This window comes from Saimiri boliviensis, chromosome 3 (genome assembly GCF_048565385.1).
Source record: "Saimiri boliviensis isolate mSaiBol1 chromosome 3, mSaiBol1.pri, whole genome shotgun sequence".
Lineage (NCBI taxonomy): Eukaryota > Metazoa > Chordata > Mammalia > Primates > Cebidae > Saimiri > Saimiri boliviensis.
The window spans coordinates 132,411,507-132,430,845 of record NC_133451.1 but is presented as its reverse complement, the minus strand read 5'-3'; the positions used below and the strand labels follow the sequence as shown (position 1 = coordinate 132,430,845).

Here is a 19,339-nt window from a genome sequence, read left to right as displayed (position 1 = left end):
TGGGCTCTATTACCCTTCTTTAATTTTACTAGATATCTTAATAACTAGTGAAGCAGGTGCCTTTAGTGATAGTGATACAATTTCATTATATCATGAGTTTTTAAAATCACTTTGAGAATAACAAGTGATTAATTTAAGAAAACTATATGAGAAGCTCAAAGATTTGCAGGTCTTGCAATCTTTTTCATATATTTCGCCCAGTGAGGCAGAAATTATCAGTGGTTTACTTCTCTGATAGTAGGTAATTATAGTAGGAATGATAAAAAAATTACATTTTTATGAATTATGCAGATTTTTAAAATCTCAGTTCCACCAGATTCCCTGTGGCTTCTCTGTGGTACTGCACTGTGTTAGCAATATGCCATTGGTCTTTGCACAGCATGGCATATGTGCATATGTGTGTATATATATATATATATATATATGCATATATATACACATACATATTTTTACTCCTGACAAACTATATAAGCTTCATAATTTTTTCATCTCTGTATTTCATTTATTTGATCCAAGTTAAAGATATATAGATCAGTTTCTAATAATTAGGAGGAAAATACTAACCAAATGGGGGTCTCAGAGAACATTCTGGCCTATAAATAGGTAAAGAAGTGGTTCACCCTTTGATAAGAAGGACAATGAACTACATTACCCTAGTTCTGAAATGTAAGACAATAGCATGCTGGGGTCACATACACTGTGCTCTGCCTTTCGGATCATCAGGAGCAGTGTGTGTGTTCATTATGAAGTAGGACATGTCAGCCTAGTCTGGCCCGCGTTCCCGTTAGAGGCCTGCTCCTGGACATAATGGCACTGCAGCTAGTTGTTTAGGTAACCAGTGTTTGTCAAGGAGTAGGAAACCTATTGGCATATAGCGGCTAGAGCACAAGGTTTATCAGCCCTCTGTATTATCCCAGGGTCCATCATGACATGTAGATGACTTCTTTTTATGAAGGCTGCATCTAAATTAAGATATTTTTTCTATGCTTTTGATTTCATTTATGAGTCATGACACTACAATTTCACATGTAGTAACTTTTAATTCCTGGTAGGATAAACAGATTTTAGATAGCATATTTTTCTTTGTTATTGATTGATATTTTTCCCTCAGAATGTATTCGATAAAAATTCATTTTTCTAAAACATTTGAGGTACATGTCTTTCACTTTATGCTATATATGCATTTTAAAATTCAACATAATACATTGACAAAGTTAATGATTTTTAATGAACAAAACTATCATTTTTTCAATAATACAATGGTGATTATCTTAATTGAGAAAAACACAGCAGCTTATTATCATTTTTAAAAAGATGACATGCACAAATCACTTTAGAAATGTGTTTAAATATTTTTAAAATATTTATAATTCCTTTCCAAGTAAAATATGACATGAAACTATATTATTAATGTTAACAAAACACATTTAAGTTGTAATCTAGAGTGATTTATTAAATTAACTGCCTTTTCATTTGTCTAAAATTAAGTTTAGAACATTTTAACTGTAAGATATGGTTTCATGAAGAATAGACTCACAGAAATTATGAGAGCAATATGCTGTAAAGGTTATTTTTATTGTCCTGTTTGCTTCTGGATTGTCCCCAATGACCCTAAAGGAATCAAATGAATATAAAAATGTGTATCATTTTAAAGAGCATATGCACATTTATTTTAACTCCTTTAGTGCTGATACTAATGGGCAAAATTTTACTTTTAGTTGTAGTTTTTGCCTGTCAATGTAAAATAATATTGAATTTCCTTCTCTACATAATTTCTCAGAAACTCTTTGAGAGCATGAATTGATACTTTAAAAATATTTGGAAGTAAATAATAATAGTCACAGTATTTTTCACCTTTGAATGATTTATAAGTCCAATTATTTTTATAGATACCATGTACATTTTAAATCAGTTGACATATTAAATGTCCTTAAATCTGACATAAGGACTGGTATCAAGGACATCTTATGTCTAACTATTTTTTACACCTGTAACAATGATTCTTAAACATACCATAAATTAATATGCAATATGTAGATTCAGAAGCTGAGTACCATGTAATCAGCTTTTGTTATAAGGGATTTGAGCAGTCAAGTACTAAATCTGCCCTCTTAAATAGAGGATACGTGCTGTATAACTGTATTTCCCACTGATATTGGATAAATAGTGAACATTTTGAGAACTGTTGTGTCTATATAAGGCATTTTTCAAATGTGAAATATATTTAATATTCTTTTCAGAATATATGTGGGAAGTGTTGAACTTTTTCCATCCTATCATATTTATTTAATTTTTTGTATTCCTACAGACTTTGTGATAAAGACCCTTAATTATATTCTTTTTGTTTTCTTCGCTATTCATCTGTCCCTTTCTCCTTTATTTTAGCAACTGATGTTTTTATCTGAAAAAAACTTTCCATTTAAGTTAGCTTCTCTCCTTTCTTAACTGGTTGAGCGGTTCATTCTCCCAATATTTCCCAAGTGTTTGATCTAGTATATGCTTCATCAAAAGGTATATTCCTTACTGTTAATTGTTAGAAACTTTAGGTCATAAATTGCCAATCATGATTTAAATTTTTAGAAATATCACTTATTTACACTAGCAAGTCTAATTGTTACACATAGCAAAGTTATTGACAACAAAGAAATGGTTATTTTTATTGGTTTGTCAATATTACTCAAATTCTTAGTTATGTGCAGAATCTCATCAAATCTTTCAAAATAATACAATATAGATATTTTTCTGTATATATATACCTGCATTTCTCTACTTCAGGTTTTAAAGTAAGTTATTGGGAATCTATTAAGCTTTTGCAAACTATTTTATGTACGAATTGGTACTCAGAAAAATATTGTTATTTTATTATACACCAAACTAGAAGTTTATGTCTTCACAAAATTTTAAATGTCTAATTTGTTTTCTTTGAGTTGTGTTTTTTTTTAAGCAGGACACATTGAGGAACAGGGTCATAGCCATCCATACCCTGAAGCCATCTAATTTTTATTCATTAATAATTATAGTTTGTGTGGTATCCTTGCTTGTATTCTTTCTTTCTCATTTTTCTCTCTTGTACTGTATCTAACATCCATGTTTTACATACACAAAAAGTAACAAAATTTTTGGCCTTTTTTGCTTTGGAAATTCACTGGCTGAATTACAGGGAGGGTTTCTTTGGTGTTTAAAGTTACATCTGTGGAGTATGCTTTTAAAAATTTTGTTCATAAACATTGTTATGAGTTTTTCTGGTGGTATTAGATTCTCTTGTTTATGTTTACTTATGTCATGAGGGGACAAATTTTTATGAGTATTTGTAAATTTCTTGAAACTACATTCTTATGGGATTCATATCATAAACTATTTGGGCATTACAATTATGAAAGAATTCCAGAAATCAGAAGTTTTCACCTCTGTGTATGTTATTAAATTTAACTAATCTGTACTTCTTGCCCAAAATGTTTAATGATTTCCAATGTCATTAACTAGCAGGAATATTGAAAACTGTAAAATTAAATATTCCCTTATAAGTCAATATTTGCATAATGCTGTTAACTTGTTTTTTTATTAGGTCATTCATTTCACTTTACAAATCCATTTCATACTTGTTATTAGATCCCTCTCTGGGCGCATTGTTGGAGGTGTGTGGTGGTTCTTTACCCTGATCATAATCTCCTCCTACACGGCTAACTTAGCTGCCTTCCTGACTGTAGAGAGGATGGTGTCTCCCATCGAAAGTGCTGAGGATCTTTCTAAGCAAACAGAAATTGCTTATGGAACATTAGACTCTGGCTCCACTAAAGAGTTTTTCAGGGTAAGATATTCTGTTTTGTAGTTTCCGATTTGTTCCTGAAATTTAACCTATTTAAACTTTGCTTCCCCTCCTGTAGTCAATACCAGTACTATGTGAATGTAACTTCCATCTCTGTTTCTAATTCTATCTCTGCTCTTGACCTTGTCTCTGTCTCTGACCCTTTCCTATCCCGATACTTAGGTCTATCTCTAGTTTCTGATTCTTAACTCCTTAGGAGAAAAACCACAATGTTGTAATGAAACTGTTTTACAAAAATTGAGTGTCCTTTTGGAACAAAATTGAAGCAAAATATAGTTAAGATTAGATTATTATGTTTTCAACAAAACACCTTATTTTTGTTGGATTTTAAATAAATATGACTACATGTATCTTACCTAGTTTATAAATGAAAAACTCACATTCAAACCAGTTATGTTAATTATGTGTAAGGAAACAGATTAGGTTCATATGTGATGATACTGCATGTTCTGTGCAAAGCTTCCAAGGAAAAGCCAACAAAGGCCCTCCACTTCCTAATTTTTTAAATATGTAGCATATTTATACTGTGTCTATTAGATATAGGTTACTTTTTTCCTTTTAACTTTTGTTCTTATGCTCTTGGTCTATAGAATAAGCCCAAGGGCCTGATGTTGGCATAATTTTCTTATTTCTACTATTGTGTATATAAAAAAAAAGTCTATGAAAGTGTTTAAATTCAGCTGATTAACTTAGGTCTAAAATCAATATATGTGACATATAATGGCCTCTGACAATCTACAAATAACTTTGAATATATGTGAGTTTGAGTGAGATCTAATCGAACTTATTCCTGAATTAGGATTGGGGCCTTCAATTTGCCAAATGTTAAAATGCTGATGGCCATTTGGCCATCTCATGCTACACTACCTCTGGTTTCTTTTCTGAATAACTTTAGTTCAGCTGAAGATACTAGGGGAAAAAGGGTTCTGGGGATGGGGATGGTAGAACCACAGATAATAACAGATTTAACTTGGGTGTATGTGAAGCATACAGGACCTTGATGAACTCATTAGGTACCTCAATTTAAGTGCAAAAATGTGGACCATCAGTAGCTTTTTTTTTTTACTGTAAAGCAGATTTTAGTAAGAATCTTATAATATTGATTTGCTACTAATGACAATGTATTACCATTTCTAAACACATATGCAATATGTGTAAGAATACTCAGTATAACAATGCTCTAGCTTTATAACAATGGATTTATAAAATAAATTAAAATATTATATGTTTCTCAATTAGAAGTACATTTGATAGCATTTTAAATATTTGTATGCCATGTGGCTTTCTTGTTCTTATTTGAAAAAATAAGGTGCTCCCTCTTGAAGTAAATGAGATCTATGAGAATGATGTAGAAGCCTGTTATAACATACACAATTGACTTGGTGCTACTTATGATGATTAAAATAATCTTAAATATTTTTAGATACTCTCTTCCAGTTGAGAATGGATCTGTGGAGAGTTTCCGTTATTACCTTGTTTGGACAATAGTAGTGCCAACTACTTTCCACTACTACGCATTCACATTCACAAACTTTTCTCTATATCTTCACTGAGTCAATCATATAAACACATGTTGGTGATGCCAGAATTACATGGCCAGTGTATTCACAATCCCTTGTAGGCAAGATAAGAAAGTTAGATGAGTTCAGGAAAAGAATGTTGCCACTCTTTTGTTTCAGTGCACTAACTTCATGGAGCCCATTTGTTCCAACATGCAATTGTGGAGGATTTATCAGGTTGTGGAGCTTTTCTTCCGTAGAAGAGTAATAGAGAAGTGATGATGGATATTTAGGCAATCCATAAGTATGGCTCCCCAAAGAAGTTTCTTATGCTTACCTCTTTGAATCTCACAGTATCTGTCTGATAGGGCAAACATTTTTGTTTGATATCTGTGTATTAAACAGACACTCAGATGATTTTGGGTATTTGATCAAATTCATGAAACTAGTAAGTATGCTGAAGTCTTTTCCTCCTAGCCAGGGTTCTTTCCATATGCTATTTTTTCCTTGTGCAGCAAAGACTCTGGATTTATTTCACTGCCTTCGTGTTCTGATATTCATTACATCCACACTTGCTGATGTAATGCTAGAGCATCAGACATGGTCGAAACCTAAGCAAGTCCTCACAGTTCCTCTCAAACTATCTCCAAAAGGAACTGTTGATGAAATGCCATTGGCTAGGTCTCAGTACATATAATGCTGTAGTTAGTTTCTCCTTAGCTAGAGAAAGAAGATTGTGGGCTCAAAATTATTTGAAATCACAGTATTCTGTTTGTACCAAAAAAAGAGAAGCCAACAAAACGGCACACTTCACCAAAGAGACTAGGAACTTGATATGTTAATTATTTCATTGAAATATATGAAATGGTTGCAATTTGGGAAATTATGTATACAAAAGTTTTGTTTCTTCAAGTTGGATTAAATAAAAATATTACTCGTTCATAAGTAATTTTGAGCAATTTTGCTAATGGTATTATAATAATATCTGATAATTGGATGCCATGATGATAATAGTGAGGAAAATCTTATTTTTGCTTCTGATCCTCAAAATGTTTTCTGGGATACTATGGCTTTCCAACTGTATCCAGCAAGTCTAATCCCCTTCACCTAGAGTTTACTGAATAACTGTAGGGAAGTTGAATAACAGATTCCCTTTGAGTCAATAATTTTTTCCATAGAATGTTACATAAAATGTATTAAACAAGATGAAGCTAATTTAGAGGCATTTTAAAGACAAAAATATTTGATTTTTATTAATATTGTTCGTTTATATCATAGGGTAAACTGCAGTATGTCTATTGGCTGTAGTGTGGTTGAATTACTGAGTTTCTGTGGAAAAATGTGACAAAGGGAATTCTTGCTTGTATCCCCAACATTAACATTCCCCACAGGTCTTGGGTTCATCCTCTCTCAACTTTCCTTTGGAATTTTGGGGCTTCTGTGTAAGGCAGATACAGAGCAGGGTGAAGGCTGGCAGACTGATTTCTATGGTCCAGGCTTCCAGGAAAGGGATATGGATGAAGTGGGCTGAAGCCAGACTAAAAACATGTATTGCTTACTTTGTTCTCTGCCCACTCATTACTCCTACTTTTGGAGCCAAGGCCCAGTAAAATAGCTGATTAAATGTGCAATGATACACTTCTGCCATTTGCTAAGCTTTAAAGTTCTAACATTTATCTTCATGCTTTGTAATGTGGCTTAATTTGGCTTTAGTGATAGCTTTTTTCTGCTCTTTTACAACTAGGAATTTTATTAGTTATATTATTCTTAAATTCTCTGCTATCACTGAGTTTATCAAGTCAACTGTTGGTTTTCATCATAGCCAGAGCTTTGTATTCAGCATTGCAGAAATTGATTTGAGAAGTGAGGTCATTGTCTAAATTTCAAATAATAACTAACTGAAAGATAAAAAAATAAGTTGAGGCCGTTTAAAAGTTAATGGTCTGTTCTAAAATAGAATTCAGAATTTCGAACTCCTAGTCTTTTGTTTCAATATTGTTTCATTAAACTATATTCTTCTTGAGATAAAAGCACTTTGTATAAATTTATAAGATGAATATTTTATTTAATAGTCAGGGATCTGTTTTGTGCTAAGATGGTGTTTGTTCTTCCATTAAAGTCTAAGATATTTTCAGATTCAGTTAATAATGGTAAACCAGATTACATTAATGTTACTTTAGCAAAGTCAGTGAGTATGTAATTGTTGTAGAATTTCAATTTAAACTGCAAATTTTCTAATTTAAAATCTATACTTTCCTTCAGTGATGATCATTAAATGAAACATTTGAGATATATTTACTTTGCTTTGCTTGAAAGAGAGAGTAAATGGAGAACAATCTTGTAACCACCAAGAGATGCGAAGAAAATGAGTCTACATCTCCATTTTCTGCAGTTTTCTGTTTATGGAACCTATGCACATTCTTGAACAGAATGAATGATAAGGTCTGATTCATTTTGGAATTACTGATCATCCCTAATTATAGTGCCATTGTGGCATACCTATAATTAAGAGAGAATTAGCCTTTCAATTATAAGCCACTATTTTTAGAGCTTTACATTTTAATAATTTCTTATCTCAATAAAATAGGACAGATCTTAAATTAGATGACTTTGTATGGAAAATGATTTTATAGGACATATATGCAGTATGTTCCTACAGAAACTTTGATTTTTAAGGACAAGAAATGGTTTTCTTATCTAGACCTGCCATTGGCTTGTTGGACCACGAAGCACAAGTATTAACTTGCCTATAGGAAGTCACTCTTCATGCCTCTGCTGTCTCCACACTGCAATCTGTTCCCTCCGGTTCTCTCTGGGAGAATGAGAGAGACAATTTGTTCTCTAAATATGTGTCTATTTTGATGATAATGTTAGAAGAAAAATATTCTAAGCTTTGCCAAAATACAGGCATTTGCCTTCTTGTTTAAAGAAGTTTATTTCATCTGGAAAATATAAATTTAGTCTGATAATAAACCATAAGACTCTACTGTTATCACCCAGCGTTATAGACTTTTTACAGAGTTGAGAAATAGTATAAATGATAGATAACTTGTATTAATGCAGCTGATACTTCCCAGTGAAATAATTAGTATAAAATTTTCCATATGTATAATGGCCCTACTATATAATCAATATTATAATATAATTAAAATAATTGAGAGTGTCCTTTTAAAGATGGTAACCTTTTTTCAACACTCTCTATGGCATAAAAGACACTTATTTATATTTACATATGAAAACATTCCTGAAATATAATTGCAAATAAAAATGTTCTAGCCATTATGAGACCTCTGCTACAGAACTATATTAATTGCTATTTCATTTAAGTTACATTTAAGTCAGTTATTGTTTGTATTTAGTAATAATACAGCTTGATTTCTTTATTGTCATGTTATAAAGAATGAATTTCATGAATTTGTCATTCCCAATGCTTATTTTATTATTCCTGGTATTCCTAATGATTTATCTGCCACAATTACTTATATTGCCTGTTTCTATGAAGGCAGAAATATGTATGTTTATGATACATATGCATATATCTGCTTATCAACATATAATATCTTTCAGATATTCTGGAAATTAAATGAGTATAGCCATTTGTGTTTCTATATATGTAGAATGTTACTCATATCAAAATAGACCCTTCATAGATGTGTCACCCATGCTTAAATATTTAAATAGTTTCAAAAATAGTAGGTATTAAATAAATGCTGAATGTGAATAAATAAGGAAAAAATAGCACTGTATGCATATATTGCAAGTCACTCATGCTTGGTTAGTCATCTTTTACAAATTTCCTTTCCTCAGTTTTTTGGGGGCTTGATTATAGCAGAACAATCTGCACAGCTGAAAACTCAGGCATGCCCAAGCCTTCTCTAGATGATCCAGGAGACGTTAAAATCATTTCCTTTCTGATTGGCAGTTTTTCTTTCTCTGACATTTTAATTTTTATCACCATTCCACAGAACATCTGAGAAAGTACTGAATTCATAAAGCATCCTAAATGTATTTAAGAATGCATTTAGCCTAAGTTGCCTTTGGGAGAACCCGTGGTCTCTCATTTCAGCTAACACTAGCTGGGTTAACAATACAGGAAGTGTCAAAATGTTTCCTTCAAAATGTATTGTCCATTTTAAGGACCATGCAACTCATCCAGTAGTTCTTAAATTTCATAGGAAGAGAAAAATAGGGAAATGTAAAACAAACCATAACGAATCATGTGTTTTTGGTGACCCAGTGCTAAAGAAGGTGTATGTCTGCCTGCCAAATTGTAATTATTGTGCAAAGTGGTAGCTTTTCCCAGGGTAGATGTGTTATTTTGGTCATTCTCTTTCCATAACTATTCTTTGCAAATGTCAGTGTACTCTCTAACCATCCTATTGTGTCTTTTAAAGACCACTCTTGCAATACACTGGCTGAATAATTTGACTAATCAGATTACAGGATGCTTCCTGTTATTGTCCATACCGAAGAGAATGCATTCCTTTTCATAACAATAGCATATCATGAAAACAATTAATCTAGAAGGAAAGGTTAAAACAATACAGAAGTGATTTGGAATTAGTCTCTCATTTCTAAACCTTTCTAAAATTCCTGTTTAAATGTTTCAGAGAGAAGATGAATTTCAGAATAAACTGCACAGATACTTTAAACGTCTTAGTTTTCAATTCACTTTAGTATTGTATTTAAGTAAAAGAACCATCTCTGCCTACCTCTGTTGGATTTTTCACACTAGTTGCAATGGTAATAAATATGGTCCTACAGCTCTGTAGATAAGACAATAGAATTGTTCAATTATTTAAATATATTGGGATCAAATCTCAACTAAATATAAGTATTGGTGACAAAATTTTGAAAATTATTTAATTACACTTTTGATATTTGAAGAAAAATTTGATATTAATTTATATTTTGCATTTCTAGCAGATAATTTTGCTCTGACTCCTACTAAGTGATTAGCCAAAGCAAAGAAATTGGTAAAAGTGGCTGCTTATTTTCATAGGGAAATGAATTTTTTCTTTGTTTGTTTCTTGAGACAGGGCTTCACTCTGTCACCCAGGCTGCAGTGCTGTGGCACGGTCATGGCTCACTGCAACCTCAACCTCCTGGGTTGAACTAATCCTTCCGAGTAGCTGGGATCACAAGTGTCTGCCACCACGCCCAGTTAATTTCTAATTTTTTTTTTTTTTTTTTTTTTTTTTTTGTAAAAATGGGTTTCTCCCTATATTGCCCAGGCTGGTCTTGAGCTGCTGGGCTCAAGTGATCCTTCCACCTCCCAGAATGCTGGTATTACAACACATGAGCCATCTTGCCTAGCCAAGAAATGAAATTTTAAAAATAAAATGGAAATTGGACAAATCAAGCAATGACAAATATTCTCAAAGTTCTGAAATATGATTATTTCATGTTGTCTTTAAAGGAACAAAGATCTTATCATAGAAGAGGATGTTTTATAGATTTTAAAATCTATAGTATCTCTCTCAGATCTTATAGTCAATGTTGCTTTCTTAATAATACTAGGTAGAATTAAAATTTTCATATTAGCATTAAAATAAAATTTAAAAATTAGAGGCTTGTATTAATATTTGTGCTTTTCAAAATGAAATATATCAATCATTAAAATGATTGCAGACATTTTATTGTGGCTAGCATCTGATAAACACAAATATGAAATATATAAAATTACCTTTTCTTAGCTGTATATGTAAGTTATAAAGTCATTGCCCTATATAATTTTGCTCCAAATACTTTTCTGACTAGTTTCTTATTCTTGACATAGCAAATAAGAGCATAGAGTAAAGCTAAATATTTAGTCTATATTCTAAATATTTAAATATATGTTTGATGAAACAACTTCGATCTTTTTACCAGAAAGATTAAGATCAGAGTCTTTAAACATTTATTTCAGGATACAGATACCCTTTCCAAGCAAGGATTAGTAGTGTGAAATTTGAGGGTAAGAAATGTAGAAAGTATTGTGACCCTTGACTTACCAAAGGGATTTATACTGAAATGCCAAGAGGCTCACTCTATCTTACATATATTAGTGGGATTTTCCTGGGTACTGCTTGACTTTTGCAGTCATTTTTCCTTTTATGTTACTTCCTCTGAATTCTAGAGTTTTTTTGTTCATTTCCTTATTTTGAAATCACATTCAGTCCTGTCTTTTTATTCCATAGCCAACTTTTCTTAATATTGTTAGAAGAAATTTATACCTTGTATTGGGCTCCCTCCCTCTCTCCCTTCCTCCCTTCCTTCCTTCTCTCTTTCTCTCCCTCTTTCTCTTTTCTTTCCTTCTCCTTCCTTCCTTCCTTCCTTTTTTTCTTTCTTTTTCTTTCTTTCTTTTCTTTCTTTCTTTTTTCTTTCTTTCTTTGTTTCTTTCCTTCTTTCTTCCTTTTTCTTTCTTTCTCTTTCTCTTTCTTCTTTGTCTTTTTCTTTCTTTCTTTCTCAAAATATTGAAATGCCACACTTTAGCTTGGCAATGGACATATAGGGTTATTTCCTAAAGCAATGGTAGCTGGTTATAGAGCACAGTGCAAATGGTCTAGTAGTGTTCCTACTTTCCAAAAAAAAAAAAAAAAAAAAAAAAAAAAAAAAAACTGCTGCCCTGAAAATGTGTTCATTTATTCATTTATAATGAAAAAGAATTTCACAGACTTTTGAATTAGGATAGTTTGCTACCACAACCAGTCTTTCTCATTCACTTTTTAATTGCATAAACACACACACATACACACAAACATTGACAATGCCCTGTTTCTGAATGCATGTTGTAGAGATTAGATCAAGATGCTCAGTTAAAGTATTTCAAAAGCCAACTCTCACGTTGCAGATAAGTTCTAAGTGGTGATCTCTAATGTCTGTATCATCTGTAAATACAGGGTTAGATATAAATTAGCTCCCAAATTCTGTTCATGTTAGAGATACCATGACATTTATTGAGTTAATAATCCAAACAATTCTTGAATATACCTAATGAATTCATTAAGGTTCACTAATTTTATTGACAATCTATTCTATTTTGTTACAGTTATTACTGTTGTGATCTTTAGAAAGTTCTTATAAGATCAAAACTTGTATCCTAAGTATTTTCATTTATTGGTCCTAATTCTGACTTCAGTAATTGTTTTCTTTTGCATATCATAAAAACCTCAAATATATGGAGAGAACTATCATCTCTTTCTTTTCTCATCAGTACCCTAAAAATTCTGAATTCTCTCAACCATTTATTATTACATTTTCAAACCCTTGTTATAGTTTTCTTATATTTTAATTGCAAGTCTGTTCATGTTATTATTACAGTGTTTTATCTAGATCTAGGGTCTGATTTGATCTACTTATAGAGGATCTTTTTATTTTTTTTTATTTCAATAGGTTTTGGGGAAACAGGTGGTGTTTGGTTACATGAATAAGTTCTTTAGCGGTGATTTCTGAGGCTCTTTACCTGAAATGTGAAAATTCAGATTTCAGACCACAATGGCAACCTGAACATTTGTGTTCTTCAGACAGCCCAGTGTTTACATGGAGAAAAAAAATAGGCTATAATGAAATCATGTATTCTCTAGTTACTACAATAACACCATTCTCTATTACTCCATTGCTATTTTGCTCACTTATATAACCTCATTGGCCTTTTAAGTATCTTAAATTAAAATTCTGTTATTTAGACTCTATAATTTAAAATCTTTAAGTTTGTTAGCTTTTATGGTAACTACATGGAATTAATAGCTTGCCTTAATTTGAAGGTTACTGAAAACCTAGTTGATTTTAATGAATTGTGGTAAGCCTCATGTCTTCCATTCTACGAATATGAATTGATCGAAGCTACATGCCAGATTTTGTATTCACTCCTGTTAAATTTTACATTATTATTATTAGTGTTAATTGGCTTAATCTCATAACACTGAAATACTGGTTCTATTATCTACCATAGTAATATCTGTAAATCTGAAACCTTTGCCATGTACATCTTTATCCAAATCGTTGACTGAAATACTAGACATAATGGAAATAAGTATATAATCAGTGGTATAACAACAGCTTCTGTTGAAATCAGCATTTGTATACTAATAAATAATAATCAATGTTCTTTAAACATTGATATTTTCATCAAAAACTCACCTAATTTTGAAAAACCTAATTTTCCATCTAAGCCACAAAAATATAACATATTTTGTCAAATGTTTTGGTTGTAATCAAGATGTTCTCGTACATGATATATCTTGAATGGGCCAACTGAATAATCCTATTAAAAAAATGAAAAATGACCTGGAAACCATCATTCTCAGCAAACTGACACAAGAGCAGAAAATCAAACACCGTATATTCTCACTCATAGGTGGGTGTTGAACAATGAGAACACATGGACACAGGGAGGGGAGCACTACACACTGGGGTCCGTTGGGGGGAAATGGGGGAGGGGCGGGGGGTGGGGAGGTGGGAAGAGATAGCATGGGGAGAAATGACAGATACAGGTGAGGGGACGGAAGGCAGCAAACCACACTGCCAAGTGTGTACCTATGCAACAATCTTGCATGTTCATCACATGTACCCCAAAACCTAAAATGCAATTAAAAAAAAAGAAAAAAAAAATGAAAATGGGGTCATGGGGGAACCACTTGCTCTTCCTCTACATTATCAATTCACCTTGTATGCATATATGTACACATAGAGTTGATACATAGGATATAATGTGTAGGCATAATATTTAAAAATAATATCATTTACCATTCATAATGGAATGAGCACATATGGAAGTAATGTTTGATTGTCAACTTTAAAGACATGGTTTTTTAAGCATAAAAATTACCAAAAGATATGATTCTATGAATACTATAAGCATTAACATGCGATATGGTTAGTCTTTGTGTCACCACCCAAATCTCATTTTGAATTGTAATCTCTATAATCCCCATGATCCCCATGTGTCAAGGGAGAGACCAGGGGGAGGTAATTAATTCATGGAGATGATTTTCCTCATGCTGTTCTTGTGATAGTGAGTGAGATCTTATGGGATCCGATGGTTTTATAATTGATATGGCTGTTAATAATACAAAACCATCGAAAGGGATCTGAATCACTATGTACAAAGAACATAGACTTTGACTTCTTAAGAAACATAGAGAAGTCAAAATATCATCAGATTAAGCTTAAGGCCTGGGTCTCCTTATCAAAATGTGATGGTAGTTATTGTTACTGGTGCATTGGGTTCTTGCAGTCTCCCAGGACAGAAATCAAGAGAAATTACTAGATTCTCTTGATAAAGAGAAAGATTAAGTTTATTTAGCTTGTGCGCAAGGGACCCAGCACTGAGAAAGGGAAAGGAATGCTTTATGAATCGTAGCGTGTGCGTTCATTTTATAGGATCTTTCTACAGGGAAGTATTCTGGCAGGGCTCTTCTCGAGCTTGGGCAGTGACACAACACGCTTCGTATATCATATGTAGCATTAGCATTTTAAATTGCCAACCCTGGGCACAATTTTTAGAACTAAAATGAGGAAGGGTTAACTATAGATTGGAGTTTAATTCTAACTGTGCATTCAGTGGCTCCAGGGAAGTCGCTAACCTCCTGAAACAGAAACTTACAATTAATAGCTTCTTGGGTCTTTTGCTACTGATTGGCTGAGAGTTAGATAAGCCAGAGCTTGAGTGAGGGGCTTTTATCCTTTTTCTCCAGATCATATTAAAACACGGAATTAACAACCTGCTTGTTTCAATGGCATCTTGATGGATTTCATTTCACTTTATTATGCTTGCTTAAAGAATGATTGTACTCGATTTAACATGTAACTTCAAAATCCACAGTCTTCCTTGGCTTAGCTGTATGGGATATATATACATTTTATTAACTGTTAAAAAAGTAAACAGGGCTGGGCGCGGTGGCTCAAGCCTGTAATCCCAGCACTTTGGGAGGCCGAGGCGGGTGGATCACGAGGTCGAGAGATCGAGACCATCCTGGTCAACATGGTGAAACCCCGTCTCTACTAAAAATACAAAAAACTAGCTGGGCGTGGTGGCGCGTGCCTGTAATCCCAGCTACTCAGGAGGCTGAGGCAGGAGAATTGCCTGAACCCAGGAGGCGGAGGTTGCAGTGAGCCGAGACCGCGCCATTGCACTCCAGCCTGGGTAACAAGAGCGAAACTCCGTCTCAAAAAAAAAAAAAAAAAAAAAAAAAGTAAACATATATATATATATATATATATATATACACACACACACACACACACACACACACACACACACACACACATACATACAGAGAGAGAGAGTTTAAATTTCATGAAAAGCAGCATGTAGATTTTGGGGAAGAGGTAGAAAATTCAAGATGCAGTTATTCCTGGGAAAGACTTATAATTCTTACCTGGGGCCATCTTGACAGAAATGATTGTCAAGCCTTTTGTTTTCCTTTTGCATTGCATCACGCTCTTCTCTGGACCAGCAATCAGATCAGTATTACAGAAGATGGGAAATTATGTGGTTTATTTTAAAACTCTGTATGGCTTGCCTGTGTTCCCTCGTCTACTTGGCTAAAATTTGCTCAAATGTAGATATTGTTTATGAGGGTGGTAATCATCAATGTCTGGCGTTCCTCTCCAAAGTCCACACAAAGGGGCTAATTGAGGCAATTTGATTAGTATTTGCATTTTCTATACAATTGCTTTAATTATTTGAGTGCTTTTTGGAGAACAATGTGTGCGTGTAACATGAATTGCTGGAATCCAGAATTTTAACAGGAAATGCTATTATGTACATTATCTTAGTTGACCATGCGGGATTACATTATTTTTTGGTGTATTTGTAAATATATTCTAAGTAATAAGTGGTCAAGAAACTGGAGTGGATCTGATGATTGTAGTTCCCCAACTTCTAAATGCATCAAGTAGACAATTAACACATGAATCAGGCCAAGTTAAGCATTGTCACCTACACTAACCTATTAGGCTGGCACAAAAGTAATTGTAGTTTTGCCATTGAAAGTAATGGCAAAAACAGCAATTGCTTCTGCACCAACCTAATAAAAAATAACTACGATTTATCAGGCATCGTCTTAGATGAGAGGCCCAGAGAAGAACTTTGCTTTGCCTTTGGATTGTTTTTCTGCTGGTTACTTTTTATTTATTTATTTATTTTGCTATGGTTTTGGAGAAAATCAAGATTTCTAGGCATAATTTTTATTACTTAGCCGAACACTTTTTCTGATATGTTCAGTAGAAGGTAAATACATATATTCTGAATTGTCTCTCAGTAAGAATGTCATCAGATTCTTCCAATTCTTGTTTTTAAAGTAGCTATGAAATTCAAATTAGTAAATGTCTTGTCCTAATGAATGACAGTTTTTAATATAACAGTATTATCATGTTTATGAATTATCCTATTTGTGTACCTTTGACTAAATATGTCCAAACAATAATTCTTGAAAAGATATGGTTATGAAAACATTTTATTAACTTTGTTAAAAAAAGTGAACAGTAAACTAACAACTGAGTGGCAAATGAATTAGTTAATTGAAGAAAAAATGTCTATCTTACAGAAACGCTGACTTATGAAAAAAGTTACTTTCAGCCTGATTCAGTATCATTAATGTGCTTTTTAAAGTCTTAGTTTATAGATGTTATTAATCTACAATTACTTCATAAAATCATACTTATTTAAATATATGTCATATATGTTATAATACATGTGAAGCCCCATTGTAAAAAAAAAATGACTGGTTAACAGAACTTGTATGTCTAGATGACCTAACATGCCAAAACTAATATATCTTCTAAATGATTCAAAACTATAAAGACAGCGATCAATAGCTCAGATGAAAGTAGCTAAGTTTATTTTTTTTTTCTAGATTGTATTTTAAAGTCCTTTCATTCTTGGAGATAGTATATTTACACTTAGAGAAATATTCTTAAAACCAACAGAAGATATTTTATAAATGAAACAGCAAATTTTATTGCTACTTTTTGAATTTTCTCTGAAGGTCATTCATATTGATGAAGCATTTCATGTAATATTTTAATGCCTCAACACAGATATTTTAAACTTGAAAAATTGAATTTAATAGATGATTTGATAAAATAATTGTGTCATCATTTTGAACTCTTCTTTATCAGCCTGTAATTTTGTACCAAAATTGTGATAATGACATCATGTTTTTGTGAGAATTCTCATGACAAAAAGACTTTGAGGTTTAATAAAATTGCTTTCTATTTAATCAAGCTCAAATGTTATAACATCTTTCAATTTGGTTGAGGATATGAAGGCAGAGTATATGAGAAAACACAAGCAAATAAGCAGTTTCTACAGTCGGCCACGATTCAGATAAATCAAATGGCTTTTCTTTTTAACCAAATCACAAATAGCCAATTAGCATACATTTATTAAGAACCTAGTACATATACTGTTGGCACAGTGTCATGCTAAACGCTAGCTGGAGTCCTAATGGAATTTTCACTCTCATAGATGTGCTTTTATAACAGAGAGAAAGCTTGATTCACTGGGTAATGAATTTTAAAGTCTGAAATCTGAAGTGGCATTATTTGGTAATAGATTTAAGAGTAGTTTATTTTAACAATTAGGTGAGAGGAAAAGTATTAAGAAGTAAGGAATGCTGATATATATATATTTAGGGTTAAAGGATCTTCTTCAGAAGACACCTGGGTCTTCTGCCTGCATAGACCACGGAGCTGAAATGGTTCATGAGCCTCTCTCAATACAACAGTCCCTACTCAAATGGTGATCGTGAGAAACACAACCAAAGTCTGCACATCTCAGTTATGTTATCATAAACCCCAGTGACACAAGTCTACTCTATACTCTATTTGCACTTGACCCAAGATTTCCGCCAAAATAGAGTGCTTTTATATGTAAAGCTGCCTGAATCCTTAGGGCAGTATCATAAAAAATTTGGATTATATCAGATATCTGCTTTTTGTAAGGGAAAGGTTGTATTTCAAAAATTCCTTAGGATAACAAAAACAAACAAAAACCCCCCAAACCTCATGAGTTTTGAAATAAGTCTTCAATTTCAATTTTCCTTTTCCATCTCACTAAATTAAAATAACAAAGGGGGTTATTCAAAGTCATCTTCCCAAAAGGGATTAAAGTCATGTGAGAAAATGGTGCATAGAAAAATAAGCAGACATTCAAATGCTTTGACTTTCCGGCTCTATGCTTAACTTCTTTTGAGTCTGAATAGGAAGTATTAAATGGCTCTTTTGATGTGTATCTTTGCTTTGTGTCCACTAAGTTTTAAGATAAATATTCCTTTAGTAATACAGTTTCCATGAGCGCTTCTTTCTTTCATATCTGTCGCTGATAAAAATGTTGGTTTTTTTTTTTTCCAGTATATCTTGAAATAAATAGGATTTCGGTGTTTAAATATTCAAAGCAAAAAAGCCCTGTTTAATTAAAAGAAAACTTCAATGGTCAAAGAATATTTCTTTAAAAAATTGGTGTTGTTCTAGAAATGTTTCAGTCAGTATCAAATAGAAGCCCTCAGCATAATATTATCTTTATTCTGCGGCTAATAGGCATTTTGTTAGGATCTCACCACTTACATGCCTGACCAATTCACATTACACAGATTGGGTTCTGCCACGAATTAGGAATAAACCATTTAGGATTTGGGCAGCAAAGATATCTTTTTTCTTTGTCTCTTAATTTGAATGATTTCTATAGATAGTATAGTGCATTTTTCAATTTATTTCGGATTGTGACTATTTCAGATTACTTCTAGATATACAGCATTTTGTTTGCCTTAGTGAATCGATGTTTCAAATCCTTGTAAATCTATTAAAAATGATTTGGCATAATGACAAAATTGTTATTAGTGAAAAAAATGTCAAAAGATGTGATTTGTCCATATTGTGTGTATCATCTATGTTTGGAAAAGTAATACCTCCTTTTGTGTCTTGTGAGTAATGTTTTAGGGCCACTCTTAATGCTATCTGGCCCCTTACTTTTCCTGCAGAGATCTAAAATTGCAGTGTTTGATAAAATGTGGACCTACATGAGGAGTGC

General features: G+C 32.7%; 1 protein-coding gene across 6 annotated transcripts in view; it reads left to right on the top strand.

Annotated features, from left to right (window-relative positions):
• GRIA2 (glutamate ionotropic receptor AMPA type subunit 2) overlaps nt 1-19,339 on the top strand; it is a 144,841-nt gene that overhangs the window by 119,356 nt on the left and 6,146 nt on the right. For all 6 annotated transcript variants that reach the window (XM_074396790.1, XM_074396788.1, XM_074396789.1 and 3 more), the window contains exons 12-13: nt 3,610-3,808; nt 19,290-19,339. The exon at nt 19,290-19,339 is cut by the window's right edge and continues 198 nt beyond it. In XM_074396790.1, the coding sequence (XP_074252891.1) occupies nt 3,610-3,808; nt 19,290-19,339 (249 nt within the window). The remainder of the gene's footprint in view (nt 1-3,609; nt 3,809-19,289) is intronic.